This window comes from Eumetopias jubatus, unplaced genomic scaffold (genome assembly GCF_037043125.1).
Source record: "Eumetopias jubatus isolate StellerSeaLion01/CBP00866 unplaced genomic scaffold, mEumJub1_p1.0 scaffold_10, whole genome shotgun sequence".
Classification (NCBI taxonomy): domain Eukaryota; kingdom Metazoa; phylum Chordata; class Mammalia; order Carnivora; family Otariidae; genus Eumetopias; species Eumetopias jubatus.
The window spans coordinates 95,320,493-95,343,391 of record NW_028274816.1 but is presented as its reverse complement, the minus strand read 5'-3'; the positions used below and the strand labels follow the sequence as shown (position 1 = coordinate 95,343,391).

The window sequence follows — 22,899 nt, the reverse complement described above, 5'->3', positions numbered from 1 at the left end:
TTATTTAGTATTACATAAAATCATTGTTAATGGCTAACGATATTTATAACCCATGGATGAACCATAATTTATGTAGCTATTCTTCAAGTCATTTAGGTTTTTAGTATCTATAGGTATGTGTATATGTTAAATGACGTATTTCTTAGAGTTTCATCTTAATATGTCCACTTTATTTTTGCCAACTAGTGGAGATTCCTTCTGTGGATGTGATTCCAAGTGCTAGGAAGCTAGGGGAGCCTATTCGATCAGCTATTCCTTTACATCCACCCTACCACCCTTCAGAGCCTCGAGCACCCTGCCCCATAGGAAAAGAATACTTGCGTTCAAGTCACATCTCCCCTGCCGTGAATTCTACTGGAGAGGGCACAGCATTTTCTGTGGTAAGTGGAAAAGCTTGCTTACAATTAGGTAGACGTTTATACATTTAAAGAGATCTCTGCTAGAATTGTAGTAAAGGATACTCCACTAATTAGAGCACTGTACTTCTGAAATTTTACCTCTGCATATACCTACATGTTCTTACTCTAAGATAGTAGGGATGAATGTATAAAAAGGAAAATATTAAGAGCTAACACGCATTATGTGTTTATTTTGTGTCCTGTGCAGTTATAGGTATTTTACAGATATTGAATAATTTACTCCTCATAACAGCTGTGGGGTGGGTATGATTTTTATTTCCCATGGGGAAGCTGATATAAAGAGATTAAATATCTAGTCTCAGGTCACAGAGCAACTGTAGAGTCAGGATTTGAACTCAGTATTCTAGTTTCAGAGCCCATATTCTGTGTCCCTAGTTAAATTATTTAAACTTTTATAAATATAAGAAAATATAGGGGCACCTGGGTGACTCAGTTGGTTAAGCGTCTGCCTTTGTCTCAGGTCATGATCTCAGGGTCCTGGGATCGAGCCCCACGTTGGCTCCCTGCTCAGTGGAGAGTCTGCTTCTCCCTTTCTCCTCCCTCTGCCTCACCCTGCTTGTGCACGCACTCTCTTTCTCAAATAAATAAATAAAATCTTAAAAGGGGGGGTGATGCCTGGGTCAGTTAAGTGTCTGCCTTTGGCTGAGGTCATGTGGGATCGAGTCCTGTGTCAGGCTCCTTGCTCCGCGGGGAACCTGCTTCTCCCTCTGCCTGCCGCTCCCCCTGCTTGTGCACATGCATGCACTCTCTCACTCTGACAAATAGATCTTTAAAAAAAAAAAAGTATGAGGAACAGTCTTTCGTTCATATTCCTATTATACAGTGTGAACTGCTATTAATACCATGGCCTGTTTGCTTCTACTCTTTGAAAAATCCCTTTTGTAAAGTTATCTCGTCCCTGTCCTCGTAGAAATGAACAGCTAGGGATATGCAAAAGGTGAATTCGTAAATGATGATACGTTCTCGTTATTAAAAATTCAAACAGTGCACAAAAAGTGCAAAGATGAAATAAGCATCATTAGCATTAGGTGGCCATCATTCTTCTAACATTCTGTGCATCTGTTCACATGGGAGGGTGGATAGATATATAAAAGGGATCATAGGATAATGGTTACATATGGGGGAGTTTTAGGGGAGGATGGTAGAAGAGCTTCTGAGTTGCTGGTAATACTCTATTTCCTAACCTGAGTGGCATGTAAGTGAGAATACTCATTTTGAAATAATTCTTGAGCAGGACACTTAAACTTCAATAAAAAGTTTTTAAGAATTTTGTATTATAGTTGTTATTTACTAAAAAGTGTTTAATTTTACTTTGGTAGAAGAAAAAGATAAGTGAAATTGAAGAGATTCTTAAACGTCGAATATTTTTGTTTTTTCATAAGATTTCCTCTGAGATTAAGAAATAAATTATTCAGTGAGGTGCCTTGGTGGCTCAGTCTGTCTTCCGTTCAGGTCATCATCTTGGGGTCCTGGGATCGAGCCCCACATTGGGCTCTGCACTCAGCGGGGAGTCTGGGGATTTCTCTTCCTCTCCTTGTGTCCCCCCCCCACCCACGCACTTGCGCCTGCTCTCTCTCTAAAATCTTTAAAAAAAAGAAATTGTTAAAAATGTTGAGTTTATATTCATATTTTAGAAGATTTTATCTTTATTACAGTTTTGGACAGTTTCTGTTGACTTCTTAATACTAAAGAGAATGATTTTAATACCACTTTTGATTTGATCATTTTTTCATTGTTCAGGTGTAGCCGTAACCCCTAAATTTTCATATTTGAGAACATCTCACCTGCCTTTATATTTGAATGGCATCCTGACCCACAGTTTTTATCTGAGTACAAGTTTACAGACATTGCTCTTCCATTGCTTTGGTATTGAGGATCAAGAGAGTATTCTGACAATTTTATTTTATTTTTTTTTTGAGAGAGAGAACAAGCATGAGCAGGGTGTGGAGGGGGAGGGGCGAAGGAAGAGGAAGAGAGAGCATCTTAAGCAGGCTCCACTCCCAGTGTAGAGCCTGAAGCGAGGCTCAATCTCATGACCCTGAGATTATAATCTGAGCTGAAATCAAGAGTCAGACGCTTACCCAACTGAGCCACCCAGGCACCCTGACAAATGTGTTTTTTATTTTTTATTTATTTTTTTAAAGATTTTATTTATTTACTTGACAGCGAGAGCAGGAACACAAGCAGGGGGAGTGGGAGAGGGAGAAGCAGGCTTCCCGCGGAGCAGGGAGCCCGATGTGGGGCTCGATCCCAGGACCCTGGGATCATGACCTGAACCGAAGGCAGACGCTTAACGACTGAGCCACCCAGGCGCCCCCAAATGTGTTTTTTAAAAAGTAAAACAGCAGTGCCTGGCTGGCTCAGTTGGAAGAGCATGCAGCTCTTGATCTCAGGGTCCTAAGTTTGAGCCCTGCATCAGGCTCAAATGTTGGGTGTAGAGATTGCTTAAATAAATGAAAAAACCTCAAAAAAAAAAAAAAGGGTAAAACATGGAGAATAAAGGGACTGAGCTTTGTGCCACAGGTCCTCCCTTATCCTCCCACCCAAAATGTGCCATCTTTTGTAGCTTTTTCAAATCAACTCTCTTTTGTTTTTAATAGGAATCAGATAATAAAGTTCCCTTAACTTCTAAGTTGCCTAAAGATAGCAAAGAGGAAATGTGTTCAGCTCAGATCCAAGGCCCTAGGACAAGGAAGTTTCCCAAAGGAAAAAGGTAACATTTATTGCAGTCTGTTTTCAGCCCGTTTGCAAAGGGATTTGAAGAAAGGGGTATACTCTCCAGATTTGGCTGTGAAGACCAGTATGAAATATTTGTTAAAGCATGCATTACCACACGCTTGGCTACTTAAATGTCACATGGTCATTTTATTACAGATATGAAAGCAGACCTGCAGTCTCATCCTGGGATTCAGCCATCTCCCAGAGGCCAAGAAAGAGGTTAACAGCACAAGAATTACATTCAGTTTCCAAGAAACTCTCTCAACGGCTGTCTGAACTAGATTGGGTAAGTCTTGTTTTTTATCTATATTGAGATTGCCGTAGTTGGTGAGTATTTAAGTGATCTTCTAATTGAAGAGGAAAGCTAAGCTAAGGTACTAAAATTAGTTGTGTCTTATTTACTGTGAAAATGTTCCATAAATCAGGCAGGTAGGACACAGGATGAGAAGTCATCTCTTACGTAGCCTTTCATGATATAACCAAATTTGGTACGGATTTATCCTGATTTTTATTGAATTCTGATGAAAACTAATCATTTTAAGTGATTACATTAAAATCTTTTAGATACACCTAAGACATTTGGTATAAAATTAGATCTCTTGATTCTCATAAAATCCAGTATTACAGTTTGGGGGTATCATTGAATACATGTATTAAATCCTTCTGAGATTTACTCTGAAGTTTATTGAAACTGCATAGTCCATAGCACTGATATATACACCCTTCAGAAACTAAATATGCGTAAGCATCTGAAAATTATTAGTGCCTAATTATGAGAAGCTTTTTAAAGATTCTGTCTACTTCTTCCAACTTGCATTCTGCTGAAATCAAAGTGTTGAAAAGTATTTTCTCAGTAGATGTTAAAAAGTGCCCTGGGTGATCGAATTAAAGAAAAGACTGACTATGAAGAAGACGGTATTGGAAACGAAGAGATGGAGAGTAGGAAGGATGAAACACTATCTCAGCACAGTGACAGCATCATGGAGTATGGGCCGAAGAATCGAAGGCCAGGTACTTATCCCAGAGAAGCCAGGATAAGGATGTCCCAGGGATCCATTGTTTATGACTGGCTTTCTCATTTTAAATATTTCAGAAATATATAGAAGGAGCAAGAATAATAATACTTATATCTTCACCATCTAAAAGCAGATGCTAATAATTATATATGCTTTATACCTTTTGCGATTAAAAATAAGAGTTGAAATCCCCTCTGTACTCCCCACAGTCCATTTTCCCCTTCCTTCAAAGAACAATGCTGTCAAAGTTTATATCTTCTTATCCCTGTTTTTTTATTGATATTTTTTATTTTATTGAGATTCAGTTGACATATAACATTGTATTCACTGCAGGTGTACAGTATGATTTATTTATATATTGATACTGATCTAAATGATTACCACAGTAAGTTTAGTTAACATTGATCACTTCACATAGTTACAAATTTTTTCTTTCTTAAAACTTTTAAGATGGGATTTTTTGCAACTTTCAAATATGCAGTATAGTTTTGTTAACTACAGCCACCATGCTAGACATTATATCCCCAGAACTTATTTACCTTATAATTAGAAGTTTGTACCTTTTGACCACCTTCACACTTCTGGCAACCACCAATCTGTTTTCTGTTATCTATGACTGGTTTTTTTAGATTCCACATATATATGAGGTCATACATTATTTATCTTTCTCTGACTTATTTCACTTAGCATAACGCCCTCAAGGCCCATCCATATTGTCACAGATAGCAGGATTTCCTTTTTTTCTATGGCTGAATAATCTTTTATGTATTTGTTTTCTTTATCCATTTATCTGTAGGTGGGCACTTAGGTTGTTTCTCTATCTTGGCTATTGTAAATAATGCTGCAGTGAACATGGGGGTGCATGTATCTTTTTGAGGTAGTGATTTCTTTTCACTGCTGGGTACCCAGAAGTAGTATCAATGGGTCATTTGGTTTTTTTAATATTTTGAGTAACCTCTATACTGGATTACATAGTGGCTGCACCTAACAGGGTACAAGGGTTCCCTTTTCTCTCCATTCTCTCCAACACTTGATATCTTTTGTCTTTTTGATAATCACCATTATTCTGAACCTGTAAGATGACATCTCATTGTGATTTTGATTTGCATTTCCATGACATTTAGTGATGTTGAGCCCCTTTTCATATACCTTTTGGCCCTTTGTAGATCATCTTGGGAAAACTCAGTTTCTCTGCCCATTTTTTAATTGGATAGTTTTTTGGGTTTTTTTTTTTTTTGGTATTGAGTTGTATGAGTTCTTTATGTATTTTGGATATTAATTCTGTATCAGATATCTGATTTGCAGATATCTTTGGTGGGTTGCCTTTTCATTTTGTTGATAGTTTCCTTTGCTGTGCAGAAGCTTGATATAGTCCCATTTGTTGATTTTTGCTTTTGTTGTCTTTGCTTTTGGTTGCTTTTGTTGTCTTTGCTTTTGGTATCAAATCCAAAAAAATCATTGCCAAGACCAATGTCAAGGAGCTTACCCACTGTTTTCTTCTAGGAGTTTGTGGTTTCAGGTCTCACATTCAAATCTTCGATTCATTTTGGTTGAATTTTGCATATGGTGTAAGATAAATTATAGTTTCATTCTTTTGCATGTGGCTGTCCAGTTTTCCCAGCACCATTTATTAGACTCTCTTTGCCCCATTATATATTCTTGGATCACTTGTAAATTAATTGACCATATATGTGTGGATTTATTTCTGGGCTCTGTATTCTCTTCCGTTGATCTGTGTGTCTTTTATGCCAGTACTATGTTTTGACACTACAGCTTTGTAATACAGATTGAAATCAGAAAGTGTGATGCCTCCAGCTTTGTTCTTTTTCAGGATCGCTTTGCCTATTTGAGGTGTTGTGTGGTCCCATACAAATTTTGTGATTGTTCTATTTCTGTGAAAATACCATTGGAATTTTGATAGGGATTACATTGAGTCTAGATGAATTTGAGTAGTGTGGGCATTTTAACAATATTTAAATTCTTGAGCATGGAATATCTTCTCATTTATTTGTGTCTTCTTTCATCAATGTCTTACAGCTTTCAGTATATAGGTCTTTTATTTCCTTGGTTAAATTTATTTGTAGGTATTTTATTCTTTTTTAAATTATTTAAGTATAGTTAATGTAGTGTTAATTACTTTAAGGTGTACAATGTAATGATTCAATAATTAATAAATGCTATACACATCTCAGTGCTTATCAAGATAAGTGTACTCTTAATTTCTGTTTTACCCGTACTCCACCCACCTCCCATCTGGCAGCCACCAGGTCTCTGTATTTAAGAGTCTGTTTTTTTGTCGTCTTTGTTTTTAAATTCCACATATGGGTGAAATCATATGGTATTTATCTTTCTTTGACTTATTTAACTTAGCATTCTACTCTGCGTAATCCATGTTGTTGCAAATCACAAGATTTCATTCTTTTTTATGGCTGAGTATCTTTTTAAAGCAACTGTAAATGGGATTGTTTTAATTTCTCTCAACATACAGTTCTTAGCATATAAAAAGCAACTGATTTTTGTATATTGATTTTATATCCTGTGTCTTTACTGAATTCGTTTATATTCTAACGGTTTTTTGGTGGGGTCTCAAGTTTTCTATAACTACTAGGATGTCATCTACAAATACAAAGTTTTATTTTTTCCTTTTCAATTTCATTGCCTTTTTTTTTTAAGATTTTATTTTTAAGTAATCTCTACACTCAACGTGGGGGGCTCAAACTCACAACCCTGAGATCAAGAGTCACATGCTCCACGACTGAGCCTGCCAGGCGCCCCTGAATGCCTTTCATTTCTTTTTGTTACCTAATTGCTCTGGCTAGGATGTCCACTACTATGGCGGATAAAAGTAGTAAGAGTAGGCATCCTTGTCATGTTCCTGAAATGAGAAGAAACACTTTCAGCATTTCACCATTAAGCATAATGTTAGCTGTGGGCTTATCAAACATGGCCTTTATTATGTTGAGGTACATTCCCTTTATACCCAGTTTGTTGAGAGTTTTTATCCTGAATAGATGTTGAATTTTGTTAAATGCTCTCTCTGCATCTGTTGAGATGATCATATTTTTATCTTTCATTTTGTTAATGTGGTGAGTCACATTGATTTGTGGATGTTGAACCATCTTTGTGTTGGAATAAATTCCACTTCATTATCGTGTGTGATCTTTTCTCTATATGGTTGAATTCAGGGGAGCTTGGGTGGCTCAGTCAGTTAAGTGTCCAACTCTTTGTTTTGGTTCAAGTCGTGAGATCAAGCCTGGCATTGGGCTTCACACTCAGCAGAGAGTCTGCTTCTCTCCCTCTGCCCTTCCCCCTGCTCACACACATACACACCAGTTACACCACCAGTTACATTAGACTTTTCTGATTTAACTATATATTTACCTTTACCAGTGAGATTTGTACTTTCATATGCTTTCCTGTTACTAAACAGCACCCTTTTATTTAAAGAAGCATCTTAAAAATTTCTTGTAAAGCTGTTCTAGTATTAATGAACTGCTTCAGCTTTTGCTTGTGTGGAAAACTATTTCTCCAGTTCCAAAGGACAATTTTGCTGAGTAAAATAGTTTTTCTTGGCAGTTTTTCTCTTTTAGCACTTTGAATATATTGTGCTATTCCCTTGGGCTTGAAAAGCTTCTGAAAAATCTAAGGATAGTGGTATGTGGGTTCCCTTGTACATAACAAATTGTTTTTCTCTTGTTGCTTTAAAGATTCTCTCAAATTTGACAATTTATGTATAATGTGTGTTAGTGTGGGGGTCTTTGGATTCATCTTATTTGAAAGTTTCTGGGCTTCCTGGATCTGGATGTCTGTTTCCTTTACCCAGGTTAGGGGAGTTTCCAGCCATTATTTCTTTGAATTGGCTTTCTGGCCTTTTTCTCTCTCTCCTGCTTTTAAAGGGACCCCTATAGTGTGAATATTGATCCACTTGCTGGTGTCCCACAAATCCCTTAAGCTGTCTTCTTTTTTATTCATTTTTCTTTTTGCTTCTCTGTTTGGGTAAGTTCCACAGTTCTTTGAGTTTGTAATCCTTTCTTCTGCTTCATCTAGTCTGCTGTTGATCCCCTATATTGAATTTTTCAATTTAGTTATTATATTTCTTAATTATGTGACTTCTGTTTGGTACTTTCTTATATTTTCTTTTTGTTGAGATTCTCACTTTGTGCATACATTGTTCTCCTGACCTTGGTGAGCATCTTTATGACCACCATTTTTAAGTCTTCCTCAAATAAAGTCCGTATCTTCTGTTAATGTTGTTTTGGAAATCTTTGTTGATTACAGATCCAGCATTTTTATTAAGTTCATAGAATAATACTCCATTTGTATGAAATATATATATCACCATTTCCTCTATTGCAGGACATACAGATTGCAAAAGTGTAGTTATGAAAAGTGGAAACAATGTACAACCTGTAACGTGCAGAAATTTCTCTAGAATCTTGGGCCAGCTGGCTGGCTGAGGCATAGACCATTGAACTCTTCATCTCAGGGTTGTAGGTTGTGAGTTTGAGCCCCATGTAGGGAGTAGAGTTTACTTAAAAAAAAAAAAAAAGTTTCCGTAGGCTCTACATCTAGTAGAACAGCTTTTTACTACAAAAAATAATCTTTTTTTCTCTTGTTTCATCTTTCTCCCCTTAAACTTTCCCAAGTAATTAATTGCTAGGTAAGCCTCACCTAGTAACCTACATGTTTCCCTTCTATACACATACACATCATATCCCATTTTGAAAACTCATTCTAAGTTAAAATGTTATTTTCATTGGATCTTTAATGAAAAGAATACATTATGGTTGTAATAAGATGTCATAAAAACATCATTTAAAATCAGTTGTGCAAGTCAGTTTTCTTTTTTTTTAAGATTTATATATTTATTTTGGGGAACACGCAAGCAAGCGAGGGGAAGGGCAGAGGGAGAGGGAGAGAGAGAATCTCAAGCAGACTCCCCCCTGAGCATGGAGCACGACACCAGCCGATCTTAGGACCCTGAGATCCTGACCTGAGCCAAAACCAAGAGGCGGATGTCCAACTGACTGAACCACCCAGATGCCCCAATCTTACTTTTTTTTTTTTCAGTTAAGTATCTCAGTGCCCAAGATGGGGCTCAAACTCATGACACCGAGATCAAGAGTTGCCTGCTCCTCTGAGCCAGCCAGGTGCCCCCTAAATATCTTACATTTGAAAGATCTGAATTAAGAGAGTGAGAAAAATAAAAGCTTAGGGAAATTTGAATTCTCTGAGAAGGTTTTAAAGATACCAATTAATTTCCTTAACCTTAGAACTACTCACTTTTCTGAAAAAGGCATGGAGTCCACCTCCACACAACTAGCAGATACCCAAGTACAACTAAAAACAGTGGAACATAAAAACGTTTATGAAGTGACTTGTTAGATCTCTTAGGCAGTGTGGAATTAGGGCTAACTTAACTACATAAGGAAAAATTGGGACTACCTAGAAAATGCTGAATTACGTTAACTTTTTCTTCTAAGCATGCTGCTTTATAAGGGTAAGGTGTGTACATACTTATCTCCTACCTCCTCAGGACCTAGGTAGGTATAAAAGGATAGCAGACATACAGCTTGGATGGTTTAACATTTTCTTTCTCCACCACCACTTCCTTCCACTTAATTCCACGTGTTGCTCCATTTTCAACCCAAAGTTGAATATAGAACCTAAGTACTTTTTTGAGACTGTATACATTTGTGTATTGATCTGACTAAACATACAAATAAATACAAATTAGTTAGGGGCACCTGGGTAGCTCAGTTGGTTAAGTGTCTGCCTTTGGCTCAGGTCATGATCCCAGGGTCCTGGGATCGAACCCCATGTCTGGTTCCCTGCTCCTCTGCCCCTCTCCCCACTCGTGCGTGTGTTCTCTCTCTCAAAAAAAAAAAAAAAAAGTTACAGGAGAGAGTACGTTTAGCACATTCACAGTCATTCTTTTTGGATTTGGTAAAAATCAACTATTTGATTTTCAACTTAACGTTTCTGGCTATATAGGAACTAATGGTACATGTCATATTGTAGGACTTTCCACGCATAGAAGGCCACCCTACAGATCTCATTCGCTCTCTCCATCTCCAGTTAACAAAAACACACAGTTCCATAAGGAGAGAAAACGGCAGCGAAAGCCAAAAGAAACAGATATTCGGCAATTCCAAGCAAAGGTACATCCCATCTTTGACTAAGATTGGGTAGCCGGCAATACCTTTTACCCTCAACCAAATACTACAGTGAACGTACTCTTGATTAAAGGCTTAAAATGCACTTAATATTCTTGAACTGAGTGGATGGTAGATTATGTGACATAGCTTTTTGTCCCCCCCCCCACCTTTATGGAACATAAAACTTGTGATACTCTTAAGAAAACTAACCTTGTCAGATATAACCCAGTGCTCAGGTGGATTCAAAAAGAGTAGATCAGTGTGGGTTGATATTTTCAGAGAGTGTTTCAGAAAGGATGAGAATTGGAGGTGGATTAAAAGTGATAGACTAGTTGAGTTACAGGTAGGATTAAAGTGCCCAAGACAGGAATGAGAGGAAGTGGTTAAGATTCAACACGGAGAATTACGATTACCAAGGAAGGCTTTCCGCTGTGGAATAGGGATTTTGAAATGCAGCATAAATTTAGAACACGTACATTGTTTGCTATAGCATATTTTATGATTGTGAAAAACTGAAATTAATTCAGGTGTCTTATAATAACATGTAACTTCTACTCAAGGGACTGTCAAAATAATTATAAAACCTATATACAAAAAACAAAATGCATTTTTGGGGGGACATAAAATTTTATGTCCCAATTGCATGCTTGTTAAATAATGTATATTTATGATAGCGGGGGCCTGAAAGGAACTTAAAAAAAAATGGAATGGCAGAATCTTAGGTTAATTTTTTTCCCTACATTTTCATTTTGTGTATGTTTTTAGTAACTAATGTTATATGGCTTTTTCTGCTCTAGGCAATAACTGAAGCATTTGAAAGGGAACTAAGAAGAAATAAAGTTCAAGAGAATATTGGATCTCTCGGAATAAATGAGGAGGAAACAGTGGGTAAAAGTCTCTACTGTAATAAATGCAACTTGATCAGATCAGTGGAAAATACAGAGATGATTTTTTTTACTTAAAAAAAAACTTTTTTAAAGATTATTTGTCAGAGCGAGCAAGCACAAGGCGGAGGGGGGGAGAGTGGCAGAGAGAGAGGAAGAAGCAGACTCCCCACCAAGCAAGGAGCCCCCTGTGGGACTTGGTCCTGGGATCATGACCCAAGCTGAAGGCAGACACTTGGTACCAAAGGATACCAGCACTTTTCCTTCCTGTCCAAAACGTCCCATCAGTTTTTAGGGGGTTCTGTTCACCAGGGGTTTAAAAGATAGCTGAGGCTCACAGGTTCAAGGGGAGTGAGGAGCTCCCACCTGTTCTGTGCCTGGGTGGAAGAAGCCCAAAACAGACATGCCCATTGCCTTTTCAAAAGGATGGTTACAGAAACTAAGTGAAAACTGGAGGGGCGCCTGGGTGGCTCAGTCAGTTAAGCGTCTGCCTTTGGCTCAGGTCATGGTCCTAGGGTCCTGGGATCGAGCCCCACATCGGGCTCCCTGCTTGGCAGGAAGCCTGCTTCTCCCTCTCTCACTCTCTGAGCTTGTGTTCCCTCTCTCGCTGTGTCTCTCTCTGTCAAATAAAATCTTAAAAAAAAAAAAAAAACTGGAAAAGTGCTTGTGCTGGAATGTTCATGAACAAAAAAACAGGATATAAAATACAATATGGCTGCAATAAACGTTATTTAAGCACTTTTTTAATCTACATGGAAAAAGTTGTCAAACCAGTACATCAAAACGTTATTAGTGGTTGTGTTTAGGGTGTGGGACTATGGTGACTCTGAAACTCAAAAAAGATTCAGTGCTTTTTCAGATTCCAAGGGGTGCCAGAAGCCAAAAGATGCTTTTAACTTAGATAAACACGAAGCAGGTTTTAGAAATTGGAAGTAAGGTGTTTGGTTGGGGATTAGCTATTTTTGTCAATGTGTAATATTTAAGGTAATATATGAGAGAGTTATTAGACTTTTATTTCTATTCTGTTTTATGTCTGCTTCTAAGGAAAAAATATACAGAGAAGCTGTTCATAAAGGAACTCCAAAACGTAGTCAGCCCTGGAAGACTTACTCTAGAAAAACCACAACTCCAAGTCCAAGAGGTGGCTTGCCAAAGCCAAATAAACCAGTTCCAAGTAAGAACCACAAAATTGTACTTTATGGAAAACTGGCATCCTTTGAAAGCGTGTGCTACATTCCAAGGACACAGCACTGAAAACTTAACATCAACCAGTTAGCTGGAGAAAGTTCCTCTTTTATCACTGCCATATGCTAGATTTCTATAAAGAGAGATAAAACTCATAAATAAGGCATTTATTTAAAACTCTTAATACCTTCCGGAGGCCTATATATTGGTACCGGCGGCACCAGTGGGCAGTCCTGCCTGCTGCTCCAGCTGTAGCCTCACTCTGCTCACTCACACCAGTTGCCTTTTCTTTGTTTCTGGGAAGTTGGTAGAACCTGCGGGATGCTCCAAAGCAAGCAGATGTCCCGTCCAGCTCCTGTTATATTGACAGTCGGTGCCAGTGAATGTTAGAGTCCTGTTATAAGGAAAACAAGGTCATGTGAAATGCCAGGGTTCCATTTCAAACACTGCTGGCCTTCTAACAACATCCCATCAGAGACTTTGCCTCTCAGTAGAGCTGAGAGGTGTTTGACCACACGCACAGTGTCCACCCCAGTCACTGAGTCAGCTGAGCAGTTAGGAAGGACTTCTGCATCAGTCAGAACTGTTGAGCTTATTTTCGTCCTTACTGGTAGTTGGTGTACTCGGATCAAAGAAGGAGTGCGAAAGTGATCGACATACTTTGAGATTTATTCTTTTCAGGATCAGAACTGCATCACTTAGATAAGCTTTGCTCTACCAGGAAGGTAGAATGAGAGTTCTTATTAAAAGTTATCAGCAAATCTCTCAGACTGAGGGATTTTATGGTGGTTTTGTTTTACCTTGCAGTGAAAGTAAATGAACACAGTCTCCTGCCCCTTATGCTGGAGCAGTTTCCATTTCTCAATGTTTCTGGCCAAACACTAAGCAAAATGTGGAAACAGCAGATTACACAGGTTGAACAGCTCAAAAACGAGGCATATAGAGAAAATCGATCAAAGAAGAAACTCCAGGATGAAGTAAGTTAACTGTCAATTACAAGCTTAGAAATATAAACCAGAAAAGGGAAGAGCTTATCCTTCAGAATTTAGTGAATAGCATTAACCTCCTTCCTTTCTGTCCCTCCTAAAGATAGAAGAAGCCTTAAAAAGGCATGACCTCCTTACTGCACTGGTCAAGAAAGAATATGAACATAACAAGAGACTGGTATGTTAAGAGCAAGTTGAGTGTTATGATTTTGAGTTTGTAAGTTATATTAATTACTTATATTTATACAACTGGGTAATAGGTCCACAGACTTCTACCTCTAACACTTGCCTATGGAAGCATCTAAGGCTGTAACCAAAATTGATGAGGGGCAAAGGTGCTGAGTACTTTATATATACGGTTTCATTTGGTCTTTACAGTAACATAATGGAGATGTTTTCTCTGAGGTGCTAATTTATGCTTGGTCCCACGGTACTCAGCAAGGGGCAAGGTTGAGATTTTAATTCAGGTCTGTTTCTACCTCCACAGCAACTTCGAGGTACCAGGTGGTTGTAAGCTAGTGCTTTTTGTCCTCTCTGATCTAAGGTCATAAGTAGAGAACTGAGCTAGTTTACCACCCTCCCTTCCTTCTGATTTGGATTGAGAATTATACATAGCACATCTTCTGTTGAGTATAATGGAGAGGACAGAGGTCAAAGACAGTATGTCAGAAGAAGGGATTTTAAAACTCTTGGTTGAGATAAGCAGTGAACAATTTCAGAGAAAGAAGGGGAAGCCAGCTGAAAATCTACATATGGTACTTTTGGGGAAAAGAAAACTAGTTATCAGTCTGGACACCTTGTTGAGGGCGTTATGTACATGACCTCATTTCATCCTCACTACTTTGTAAGATACTAATTTCCTTAGTTTTGACATAAATACTCTTGGTGTGACTCAAGCTTTGCTTAAAAGTCAGAATGCCTTTTTTCTACTCCTTTTAAGCATCTGGGTGTGGCTTAGGCAACCCCCTAGGGGACATGGGGAAAGGAGATCTTCATTTCCACCGAGATCAGCTGCAGCAGTCGGGGCTCGTTGGGGCATCCTTTCAGACTGGTGACGAACCTACCAAAGGCTGGAAGGCTTCTGGGGGCTGACAGTTTTTCAGAGTCTATGCCCAGGTAGTAGGCCACTGGCCCTGCATGCCTGGCTTACTCCTTGAAGACCTCGTGATGGGGAGTGGGGCAGCTAAGAATGCCAGTCTGTCTTCCTCTTGGCCTTACTTTTCCCTTTCCCAGCAAGACTTCAAGGACCGCATTCATAGGCAGAAGCTGACACAGTCAAAGATAACAGAGAATCGGCAACAGATTGTCCGTGCCCGAAAATACTACGATGATTACAGAGTTCAGTTGCATGCAAAAATGATGAGAATGAGGACCCGGGAAGAAATGGTAAATACAGGTTTTTTTGTTTGTTGTTTTAAGATTGATTTATTTTAGAGACAGGATGAGGGAGCGAGTGGTGGGGAGGGGCAGAGGGAGAATCTTCAAGCAGACTCCTCACTGAGCTCGGAGCCCGACATGGGGCTCCATCTCACGACCCTGAGATCATGACCTGAGCCGAAATCAGGAGTTGGACGCTTAACCGACAGCCATCCAGGTGCCCCGTAAATGTAGCTTTTTATGCAACCCTGTCAAACGGGTGAATTTTATCTGTTAGCTTTCAGGACTACCTTCTTTGTGACTCCTGTCCCAGTTTGAATCCAAAACCCAAATGCAAGTCCTAAAGTGCCAGCTCTCAGAGTTTCAACTTGTCCGTGCCTCATTTTATTACCTGTGTGGTACATCCTCCAGTGCCCTCATTCCCTCTGACCCCCTGCATGTGTTTCCCAGTACAATTGCTTCAAGAGTTTTGGGAGTGTGTTTAGAAGGGACAGGGATTTAAAGTGACTAGATGACCTGGATTCCACATAAAAACGGGAAAGGAATGTAGGACAGATGCGTTGTGAAGTATTTCTCCACAGTATTTGTTGTCTTATCCTAATCAAGCTGAAATGCTTAATCTTTTGGGATTCCAAACTGGCAGTAAATTACATCTCTAGAGTAAAACATTAAGGTCATTACAGTTAACTGGGCTACTACTATCATGCTCATTTCTAGAGGATACTAAGGCTTTGAGAGGTTAAGTAACTTGACTAATGAATGCATGACTATAAGGAAAACGGGCATATCTAAATCCTTTGAAAAATTTGTTTTCCTCCGGCCCGTTCAGTGATAACCACCTCCCCCTTAGTTGTGCACCTGTGTAAATGTGCCATTTGTTTCTTCTCTGGCTGCAGTTCTTTTTCTATATATGTGGCTGCTTGAGAATTGTTTTCTGAAAGCAGTAAAGAATTTTGCAGAGGGGCGCCTGGGTGGCTCATTCGTTAAGCTCAATCAGTCCTGGGATTGAGCCCCACATCAGGGTCCCTGCTCAGCAGGGAGCCTGCTTCTCCCTCTCCCACTGCTTGTGTTCCCTCTCTCCTTGTGTCTCTGTCAAATAAATAAAATCTTTAAAAAAAGAATTTTGGGGATACAGGAAAGGATGCTGAACACCACTGGTCATTAAGGACGTACAAATCAAAACCACAAGGGGAAACCACTCACTAAAATATAAAAAAGACAGGTGTTGGCAAGGATATGGAGAACTTACAGCCCTCATGCAAGGTTGGCAAAATGGTGCAACCACTTTAGATCACAGTCTGGCAGTTCGTCAAAAGGTTAACATGGCTTCCTACCCTGTGACTCCATAGTTTCACTCCTAGGCATATAGCCACACAAATAATCTATGTACGATTACCTGTAGCAGCTTTATTTATAATAGGCAAAAAAGGGAAAAAAACCCAAAGGCCCATCAACTGATGGATAAACAAAATGTGATATTCCCATATCGCAGTATTATGTGGCAGTAAAAAGGAATGAAGTATTGATACCTGCTACAACATAGATGAACCGTGAAAACATGCTAAGTGTGAAAGGAGCCAGATACAAAAGGCCACATATTTTGTGATTATATGAAATAATCCAGAATAGGCAAATTTATAGACATAGAAAGTGTATTAGTGGTTGCAGGGGGTGGGGGAGTGGCTGCTACTGGGTATAGGGTGGCTTTCTGAAGTGATGGTTGCACAACTCTGAATATACAAAAATCTGAATTCTACCTCTTAAAAGGGTGAATTTTGTGGTATGTGGATTATTATCTCAATAAAGCTGTTACTTAAAACTGTGAAATAATCAGTACAAAATGTTTGTTCCTCCATGAAAGTTCAGCATAACTATTTTTCTAACCAAACAGATATTTAAGAAATTGTTTGAAGAAGGTTTACAAATTCAAAAGCAAAGATTACGAGACCTAAGAAACTATGCCAAAGAAAAGCGAGCCGAACAAAAGAAACAGCACCAGAATGAACTGGACTCAATGGAGAACTACTATAAAGACCAGGTGAGCTCACTGTTGCTGGTTCACACTCTAATGTACTTAATCCCGGCCACCTTGTGTCAAAAAACAGCTTACTCTGTTTAATAAAAAACCTCCACATAGTAACTCAACCTGTCACACTGCTGGTTAGACTGATTATTCACGATAAGCTAGAACTTGACCACAGTACAGATTCTCTATATTGCCCCATTTCTATTAAAATAAAGATTTTAAGTCTGTGAACATTCTATATCAGAATTGTCAAATTTGGGCTACAGATAAACATTTGGGTTTTTTTCCTCTCTATACACAGTTTTCATTGCTGGCAGAAGCCATATCACATGAACGTCAGGAACTCAAAGCCAGAGAGAAATCCCAGGCCCAGGTAATAATTAACAGGATAGAAATCATTGATTTACATTTTTAAGAACTAGAAAACAATTGTATTACATCTACGACCCAGAACATTTATCCTATGGTTAATCCTATAAAGAGGATTTATTCTGTGTTAATTTTACCTGTTAAGTCTCTGTAAGAGCGACTGCTCAATTACGACAATGGCAGGAGCTTGAGGAGGGGGGATAAAAATTGACAGGGGCCCAGACCAGTGTTGTGACCAGCCTTATCTTTTAGACACTGTATAAGGTGAAGAGGGAGCTGAGATCAAAGATGGAGAAGGAAATTCAGCAACTGCAGCACATGATAACCCAGGATGACGACGACTCTTTCTTCCGGGAATTGGAAGCTGAGCGCTTCAGAGCTCGGCTTCATCTGGCTTCTTTTCAGTACAGTAAAAATCCCTTCCTCTGAGGCCCAATTTTATAAGTGGTTTCTGGAGGACTTGACTAGGACAGATCTAGAACTGAGCCAGTAAACAGTCTAAACCAGGAGACTTGTTTCTAAATGCCTAATGCATTCCAATACTTTTTATGACAATTTTTTAAATAAAAATCATTTTCTCGAAGTATACCGCTTTGAATTTATGACTTCAGAGGAGGAATAAAGGCACACACTCACGGTCAGAGTTGCACTAACGTAATTAACAAGACTTGCTTGAGCAGCCAGCTTCCGAAGCCTATTGCTGTAGTTCAGTAAAAACAATAAAAGTCTCTAATTCAGAGAAGCACCAGAAGTGTGGGCTTGTATTAAGAGGTGGGAGCTGGGGTTAAATCTTTAAGGTACGTTTCATCTGGTGACTGGAAAATGAGTTTGTGTATATGGCCTCTGTTTGTTAGTTGGCAGAGGACAGTGTGAGAAGAGGCAAAGGGTGGAAGGTGTGGGCCTCAAGGAGCACTAGTGCATGGAAAGGAGGCACATTGGACTTGGAGTAAACAAGTACACCGACCCTCTTTCTGGTATGGAGGGGCGGGGGGGGGGGAGGACCACAAACCCAGCAGGGTGTGGCACCTTCCATGGAAAGGGAGGCTTCAGCTTTAGTAAAGGCCAAGAGCAGTTGAGGATATGGGGACTTTGCTGATCAAAGCCAGAGAGTGGCACAGGGTACCAGGGAGGGACTGAAGGGGAGAGGAGACACTCCCGTTAGGGCAGGGAGAGAGTAGCATGGTGATGAGCATATGAACATGTTTCATCTGGCATTTCAAGCCGTTCAGACTATATTACCCAGCTCATTGGATTGCTATGACCAATTTCTTGTCTTAAAAAAACATTAAGCTGCCTTTAAAACTTTGCCCTCTGGAGGAGAGGGGGAGGCAAACCATAAGAGACTCTTAAAGATAGAGAACAAACTGAGGGTTGCTGAAGGGGAGGTAGGTGGGGGGATGGGCTAAACGAGTGGAGGATAATCAGGAGGGCACTTGTAGGATGAGCACTGAGTGTTATGTGTGAGGAATCACTAAATTCTACTGAAACCAGTATCACATTATATGTTAACTAGAATATAAAAATATGGAAGAAAAATAATTTAAAAATAAAGCTTTGCCCTCTGAAGAACAAAGCTATAAGCATCGTGCTCCCTGATTTCAAACTGTATGACAAAGCTGTTAATAATCAAAACAGTATGGTATTGGCATAGAAACACAGATCAGTGGAACAGAATAGAGAGCCCAGAAATAAACCTACACATAGGTGGTCAATTTACGACAAGTGAGCCAAGGATATACAATAGGAAAAGAACAGTCTCTTCAACAAATGGTGTTGGGAAAACAGGACAGCCACATGCGAAAGATGACACTGAACCACTATCTCACACACAAAAATTAACTCCAAAGGATTAAAATCTTGAACGTAAGACCTGGGACCATAAGGTTAGAAGAAAGCATAGGTGGTAAGTTCCCTGACACCGGTCTTAGTGATGATTTTTTTGATTTGATACCAAAAGTAAAAATAATGAGTGGGAGGGACTACATCAAACTAAAAAGCTTCTGCATAACAAAGGAAACCAACAAAATGAAAAGGTAACCTATCAAGTGGGGATAAAATATTAGCAAATGAGATACTATAAAGGGGTTAATATCCAAAATATATTAAGAATTCATATACCTCGGGACACCTGGGTGGCTCAGTTGGTTAAGCATCCGACTCTTGATTTTGGCTCAGGTCATAACTCAAGGGTTGTGAGATCGAGCTCCGCATCAGGCTCTGTGCTGGGCGTGGAGCCTACTTAAGATTCTCTCCCTCCCTCCCTCCGCCCCTCTCCCCACCTCTCCCCATCTCAAAAAAAAAACAAAAAAAAACATACAACTCAATAGCAAAAAGAAACCTATCCAATTAAAAAATAGGCAGAGGAACTGAATAGACATTTTTCCAAAGATGACACACAGAGGGCCAACAGGTACATGAAAAGGTGCTCAACATCACTAATCATCAGGGAAATGTGAATCAAAACCACCCCACACCTGTTAGAATGGCTATTATCAAAAAAGTGTTGGGAGGATGTGGATAAAAGGGAACCCCTTGTGCATTGTTTGTGGGAATGTAAGTTGGGGCAATCAAAATGGAAAACAATATGGAGGTTCCTCAAAAAATTAAATGTAGATGGTGGACCTGGGTGGCCCAGTGAAGTGTCTGACTTGGTTTCAAGCTCAGGTATGATCTCAGGGTCCTGGAATTGAGACCCACGTGGGGCTCCTTGCTCAGTGGGGAGTCTGCTTAAGGATTTTTCTCTCTTCTTCTGTCCCTGCCCTGCTTGCTCGCTAAAATGTCTTTAAAAAAAATTTTTTTTAAAGAATTACTATTATGTCTCAGCAATTCCACTTCTGGGTATTTATCTGAAGAAAATGAAAACACTAACTGGCAAAGATATATGCACCCCCATGTTCATTGCAGCATTATTTACAATAGCCAAGATACAGAAACTTAAGTGTCCATAAGAAAACATGGTGTTTATACACAATGCCGTATTATTCAACCATTAAAAAAAAGGAAGTAAAAACAAAAAAACCCCATAAGGGTGTTAAGTGAAGTATGTCAGAGAATGACAAATACCATCACCTCACGTGTGGAATCTAAAAACAAAATGGAGCTCATAGATACAGAAAAAAGATTTACAGTTGCCAGAGGTGAGGGGGTGGGGGAATGGGTGAAAGGGGTCAAAAGGTACAAACTTCCAGTCATAAAATAAGTCACAGGGATGTAAGGTACAGCTTGGTGTCTACAGTTCATACTATATTGCATATTTGATAGAGTTGCTAATAGAGTAGACCTTAAAAGTTCTCATCACAAGAAAAAAAGTTGTAACTATATATGGTGTTGGATGTTTCACTAGACCTTATTGTGGTGATCAATCTGCAACATCTACGCATACCAAATCATTAAATTGTACAACTGAAACAATATGTCAGTTATACCTCAATTTTTAAAAAGAACTTTGCCCTTCTGGTCTCTGGTTCTCCACCTTCTTGCCATGCCATCACGTCCGGGAGAAGTGAGTGGTCTGAAAGGTTGAGTCTGATGTGTGTCTCCATCTTCAAGCCCAGTTCCTGTGCTAAAAGTCAGAACACTGTGAACATTTGGGCAGGCAGGAGAAATACCTTAGAAGGGTCCCTCACCCACCCCGTGGACTGCTACAGCTGCCTCTCCACTTTCTCCACTTACAAAACACTTCAAGGGAGACAGAAGTGGGGTTTACAGCTCATAGACTAATTGTTACCCTAGATAAATCATAGCCCAAATATCCACGAAAGTATGCTGATCAGCAAGAGTTGAGCCTATCACCTTGGAAATGTAGCCAACTATATAATGAACACAAACAAGGAAGAAGCTGTATCCCTGGCAACTAATACAGAGCCTGACACACAGTAGGAGCACAGGTTATTTGTTGAATGAACAAGTCATAGGGCAAAGACCTGATAAAAGGTAACTTTAAAATCTGGCTCGGCAGGACACCTGACTGGCTCAGTCTGTAGAACACGTGACTTGATTTCCGGGTTGTGAGTTTGAGCCCCACGTTGGATACAGAGATTACTTTAAAAAATAAAAATACTGGGCGCCTGGGTGGCTCAGTTGGTTAAGCAACTGCCTTCGGCTCAGGTCATGATCCTGGAGCCCCGGGATCGAGTCCCGCATCGGGCTCCCTGCTCAGCAGGGAGTCTGCTTCTCCCTCTGACCCTCCCCCCTCTCAGGCTCTCTCTCTCATTCTCTCTCTCAAACAAATAAAATCTTTAAAAAATAAATAAATAAATAAAAAATTTTTAACCCTTGGGGTGCCTGGCAGGCTCAGAAGAGCATGTGACTCTCGATCTTGGAATTTTAAGTTCGAGCTCCATGTTGGGTGTAGAGATTAAAAATAACAAATCTCAGGGTGCCTCAGTGGCACAGTCGGTTAAGCACCCAACTCTTGGTTTTGGTTCAGGTTGTGATCTCAGGATCATGAGATCAAGCCCCACACTGGGCTCCACACTCAGTGTGGAGTCTGCTCGGGATTCTTTATACCTCTCCTTCTGCCCCTCCCCTCCATGCTCGCTGTAATAAATCTTTAAAAAAAATTTAAAAATCTTTAAAAAATTAAAAGCTGGTTTGTCTGGTTTGCTAAGAGTGTTAATGCAGGAATGTATCCCTTTTTCCTGTATAATTACCTCTATCCTGTTACAAGGCTCTTGTTCTGTTGTATGGATCCTAACTGTAAGCATCTGGGATACACAAGACAAATAAACGCAGTGGGTACCAAGGTTAACCTTCATTATAACAAAGAGACAAACCTTCCAGGTCGCCACACAGCAGAAAAATGTATCAAATCAAACTTTTGGATAATTCATAGATTATAAAAAAACTAAAATCCTTACTATACTAACACTACAAATTTTAGATAATAACCAGTAAACATGGCAATGCTTTAACCAAGCAAAAAAACTTCAAAAGGATGTAAAGAACGGCCAGCACGCCCCTTCTCTGGGCTTTACTATCCCGCTCCCACCTCCCTCCACTTCCCCGACATTCCTTTCTGGGCGGCCTGTGCCACAGGAGACTGACACAGGCTGTGCTCTGGATGAAGAAACCTTGTAGCCACTCCTGTTTTGACCCGTGTATTTAGCTGGACTTTCATCCACTATCCACGATCATTCACCATTGTGAATCATGGCCCTTCAAGTCTTGGTTTCTTGGAAAGATGTAACTGGTTTCTCCTTTTGAGGATTTTATGGCTCGACACGAAGATAGTAGAGGCGGCCCCTACCACTGCTCGGGCCACCAGAGCCCCAACTGCCACGGTTCCAGGCCTGGTGCGCGGACCCAGGGAGCCCAGAGCAGCCTCCAAAATCCATCCCCACACAGCCTCCCCCTCCCAAGCAGCTGCCGGCTGCCAATCAAGCCAATCAATCTGCTCTGCCCGGGATGGGGGGGGGGGCGGGCTCCCTGAGGCTCTGTGGTGTGACAAGGCAACAACTGAGGCAGGCACGTGAATCTTCGTAAACTTCTCACTTGATGGCTCATGGGCTGTCACTCTCCACAAAGCCAATCACAAAGTTTTATCAAAACAATTCATTATAAACTCAATATTCTTTAAAAACTTTGATGCTGTGACAGTGCAAACAGCATTCATTTTATTGCTCAACTGCGGCATGGGCACATACATAGTTAATTTTTTTAAAAACCATTTATACAGATGTTATTGATAAAGCTCATGTAACAACTGAGTGAAAATACAAAGAATATCAAAGCTAAAACACTCTGTAATAAATACAAATAC

The 22,899-nt window shown here is 39.8% G+C and overlaps 1 protein-coding gene across 4 annotated transcripts in view; it reads left to right on the top strand.

Moving 5' to 3' along the window:
* CEP95 (centrosomal protein 95) overlaps nt 1–17,724 on the top strand; it is a 36,490-nt gene extending 18,766 nt beyond the window's left edge. For 3 of the 4 annotated variants that reach the window (XM_028087525.2, XM_028087524.2, XM_028087526.1), the window contains 13 exons: nt 187–380; nt 3,020–3,132; nt 3,294–3,423; nt 3,995–4,148; nt 10,175–10,314; nt 11,109–11,195; nt 12,240–12,369; nt 13,188–13,357; nt 13,470–13,544; nt 14,600–14,752; nt 16,635–16,781; nt 17,071–17,142; nt 17,391–17,724. In XM_028087525.2, coding sequence (XP_027943326.1) covers nt 187–380; nt 3,020–3,132; nt 3,294–3,423; nt 3,995–4,148; nt 10,175–10,314; nt 11,109–11,195; nt 12,240–12,369; nt 13,188–13,357; nt 13,470–13,544; nt 14,600–14,752; nt 16,635–16,781; nt 17,071–17,142; nt 17,391–17,567 — 1,742 coding nt within the window. In that variant the 3' untranslated portion in view covers nt 17,568–17,724. Of the gene's footprint in view, nt 1–186; nt 381–3,019; nt 3,133–3,293; nt 3,424–3,994; nt 4,149–10,174; nt 10,315–11,108; nt 11,200–12,239; nt 12,370–13,187; nt 13,358–13,469; nt 13,545–14,599; nt 14,753–16,634; nt 16,782–17,070; nt 17,143–17,390 lie in introns of all 4 variants that reach the window. The other variant, XM_088028185.1, reaches the window with a different exon arrangement.
* The last annotated feature ends 5,175 nt before the right edge of the window (nt 17,725–22,899 follow it).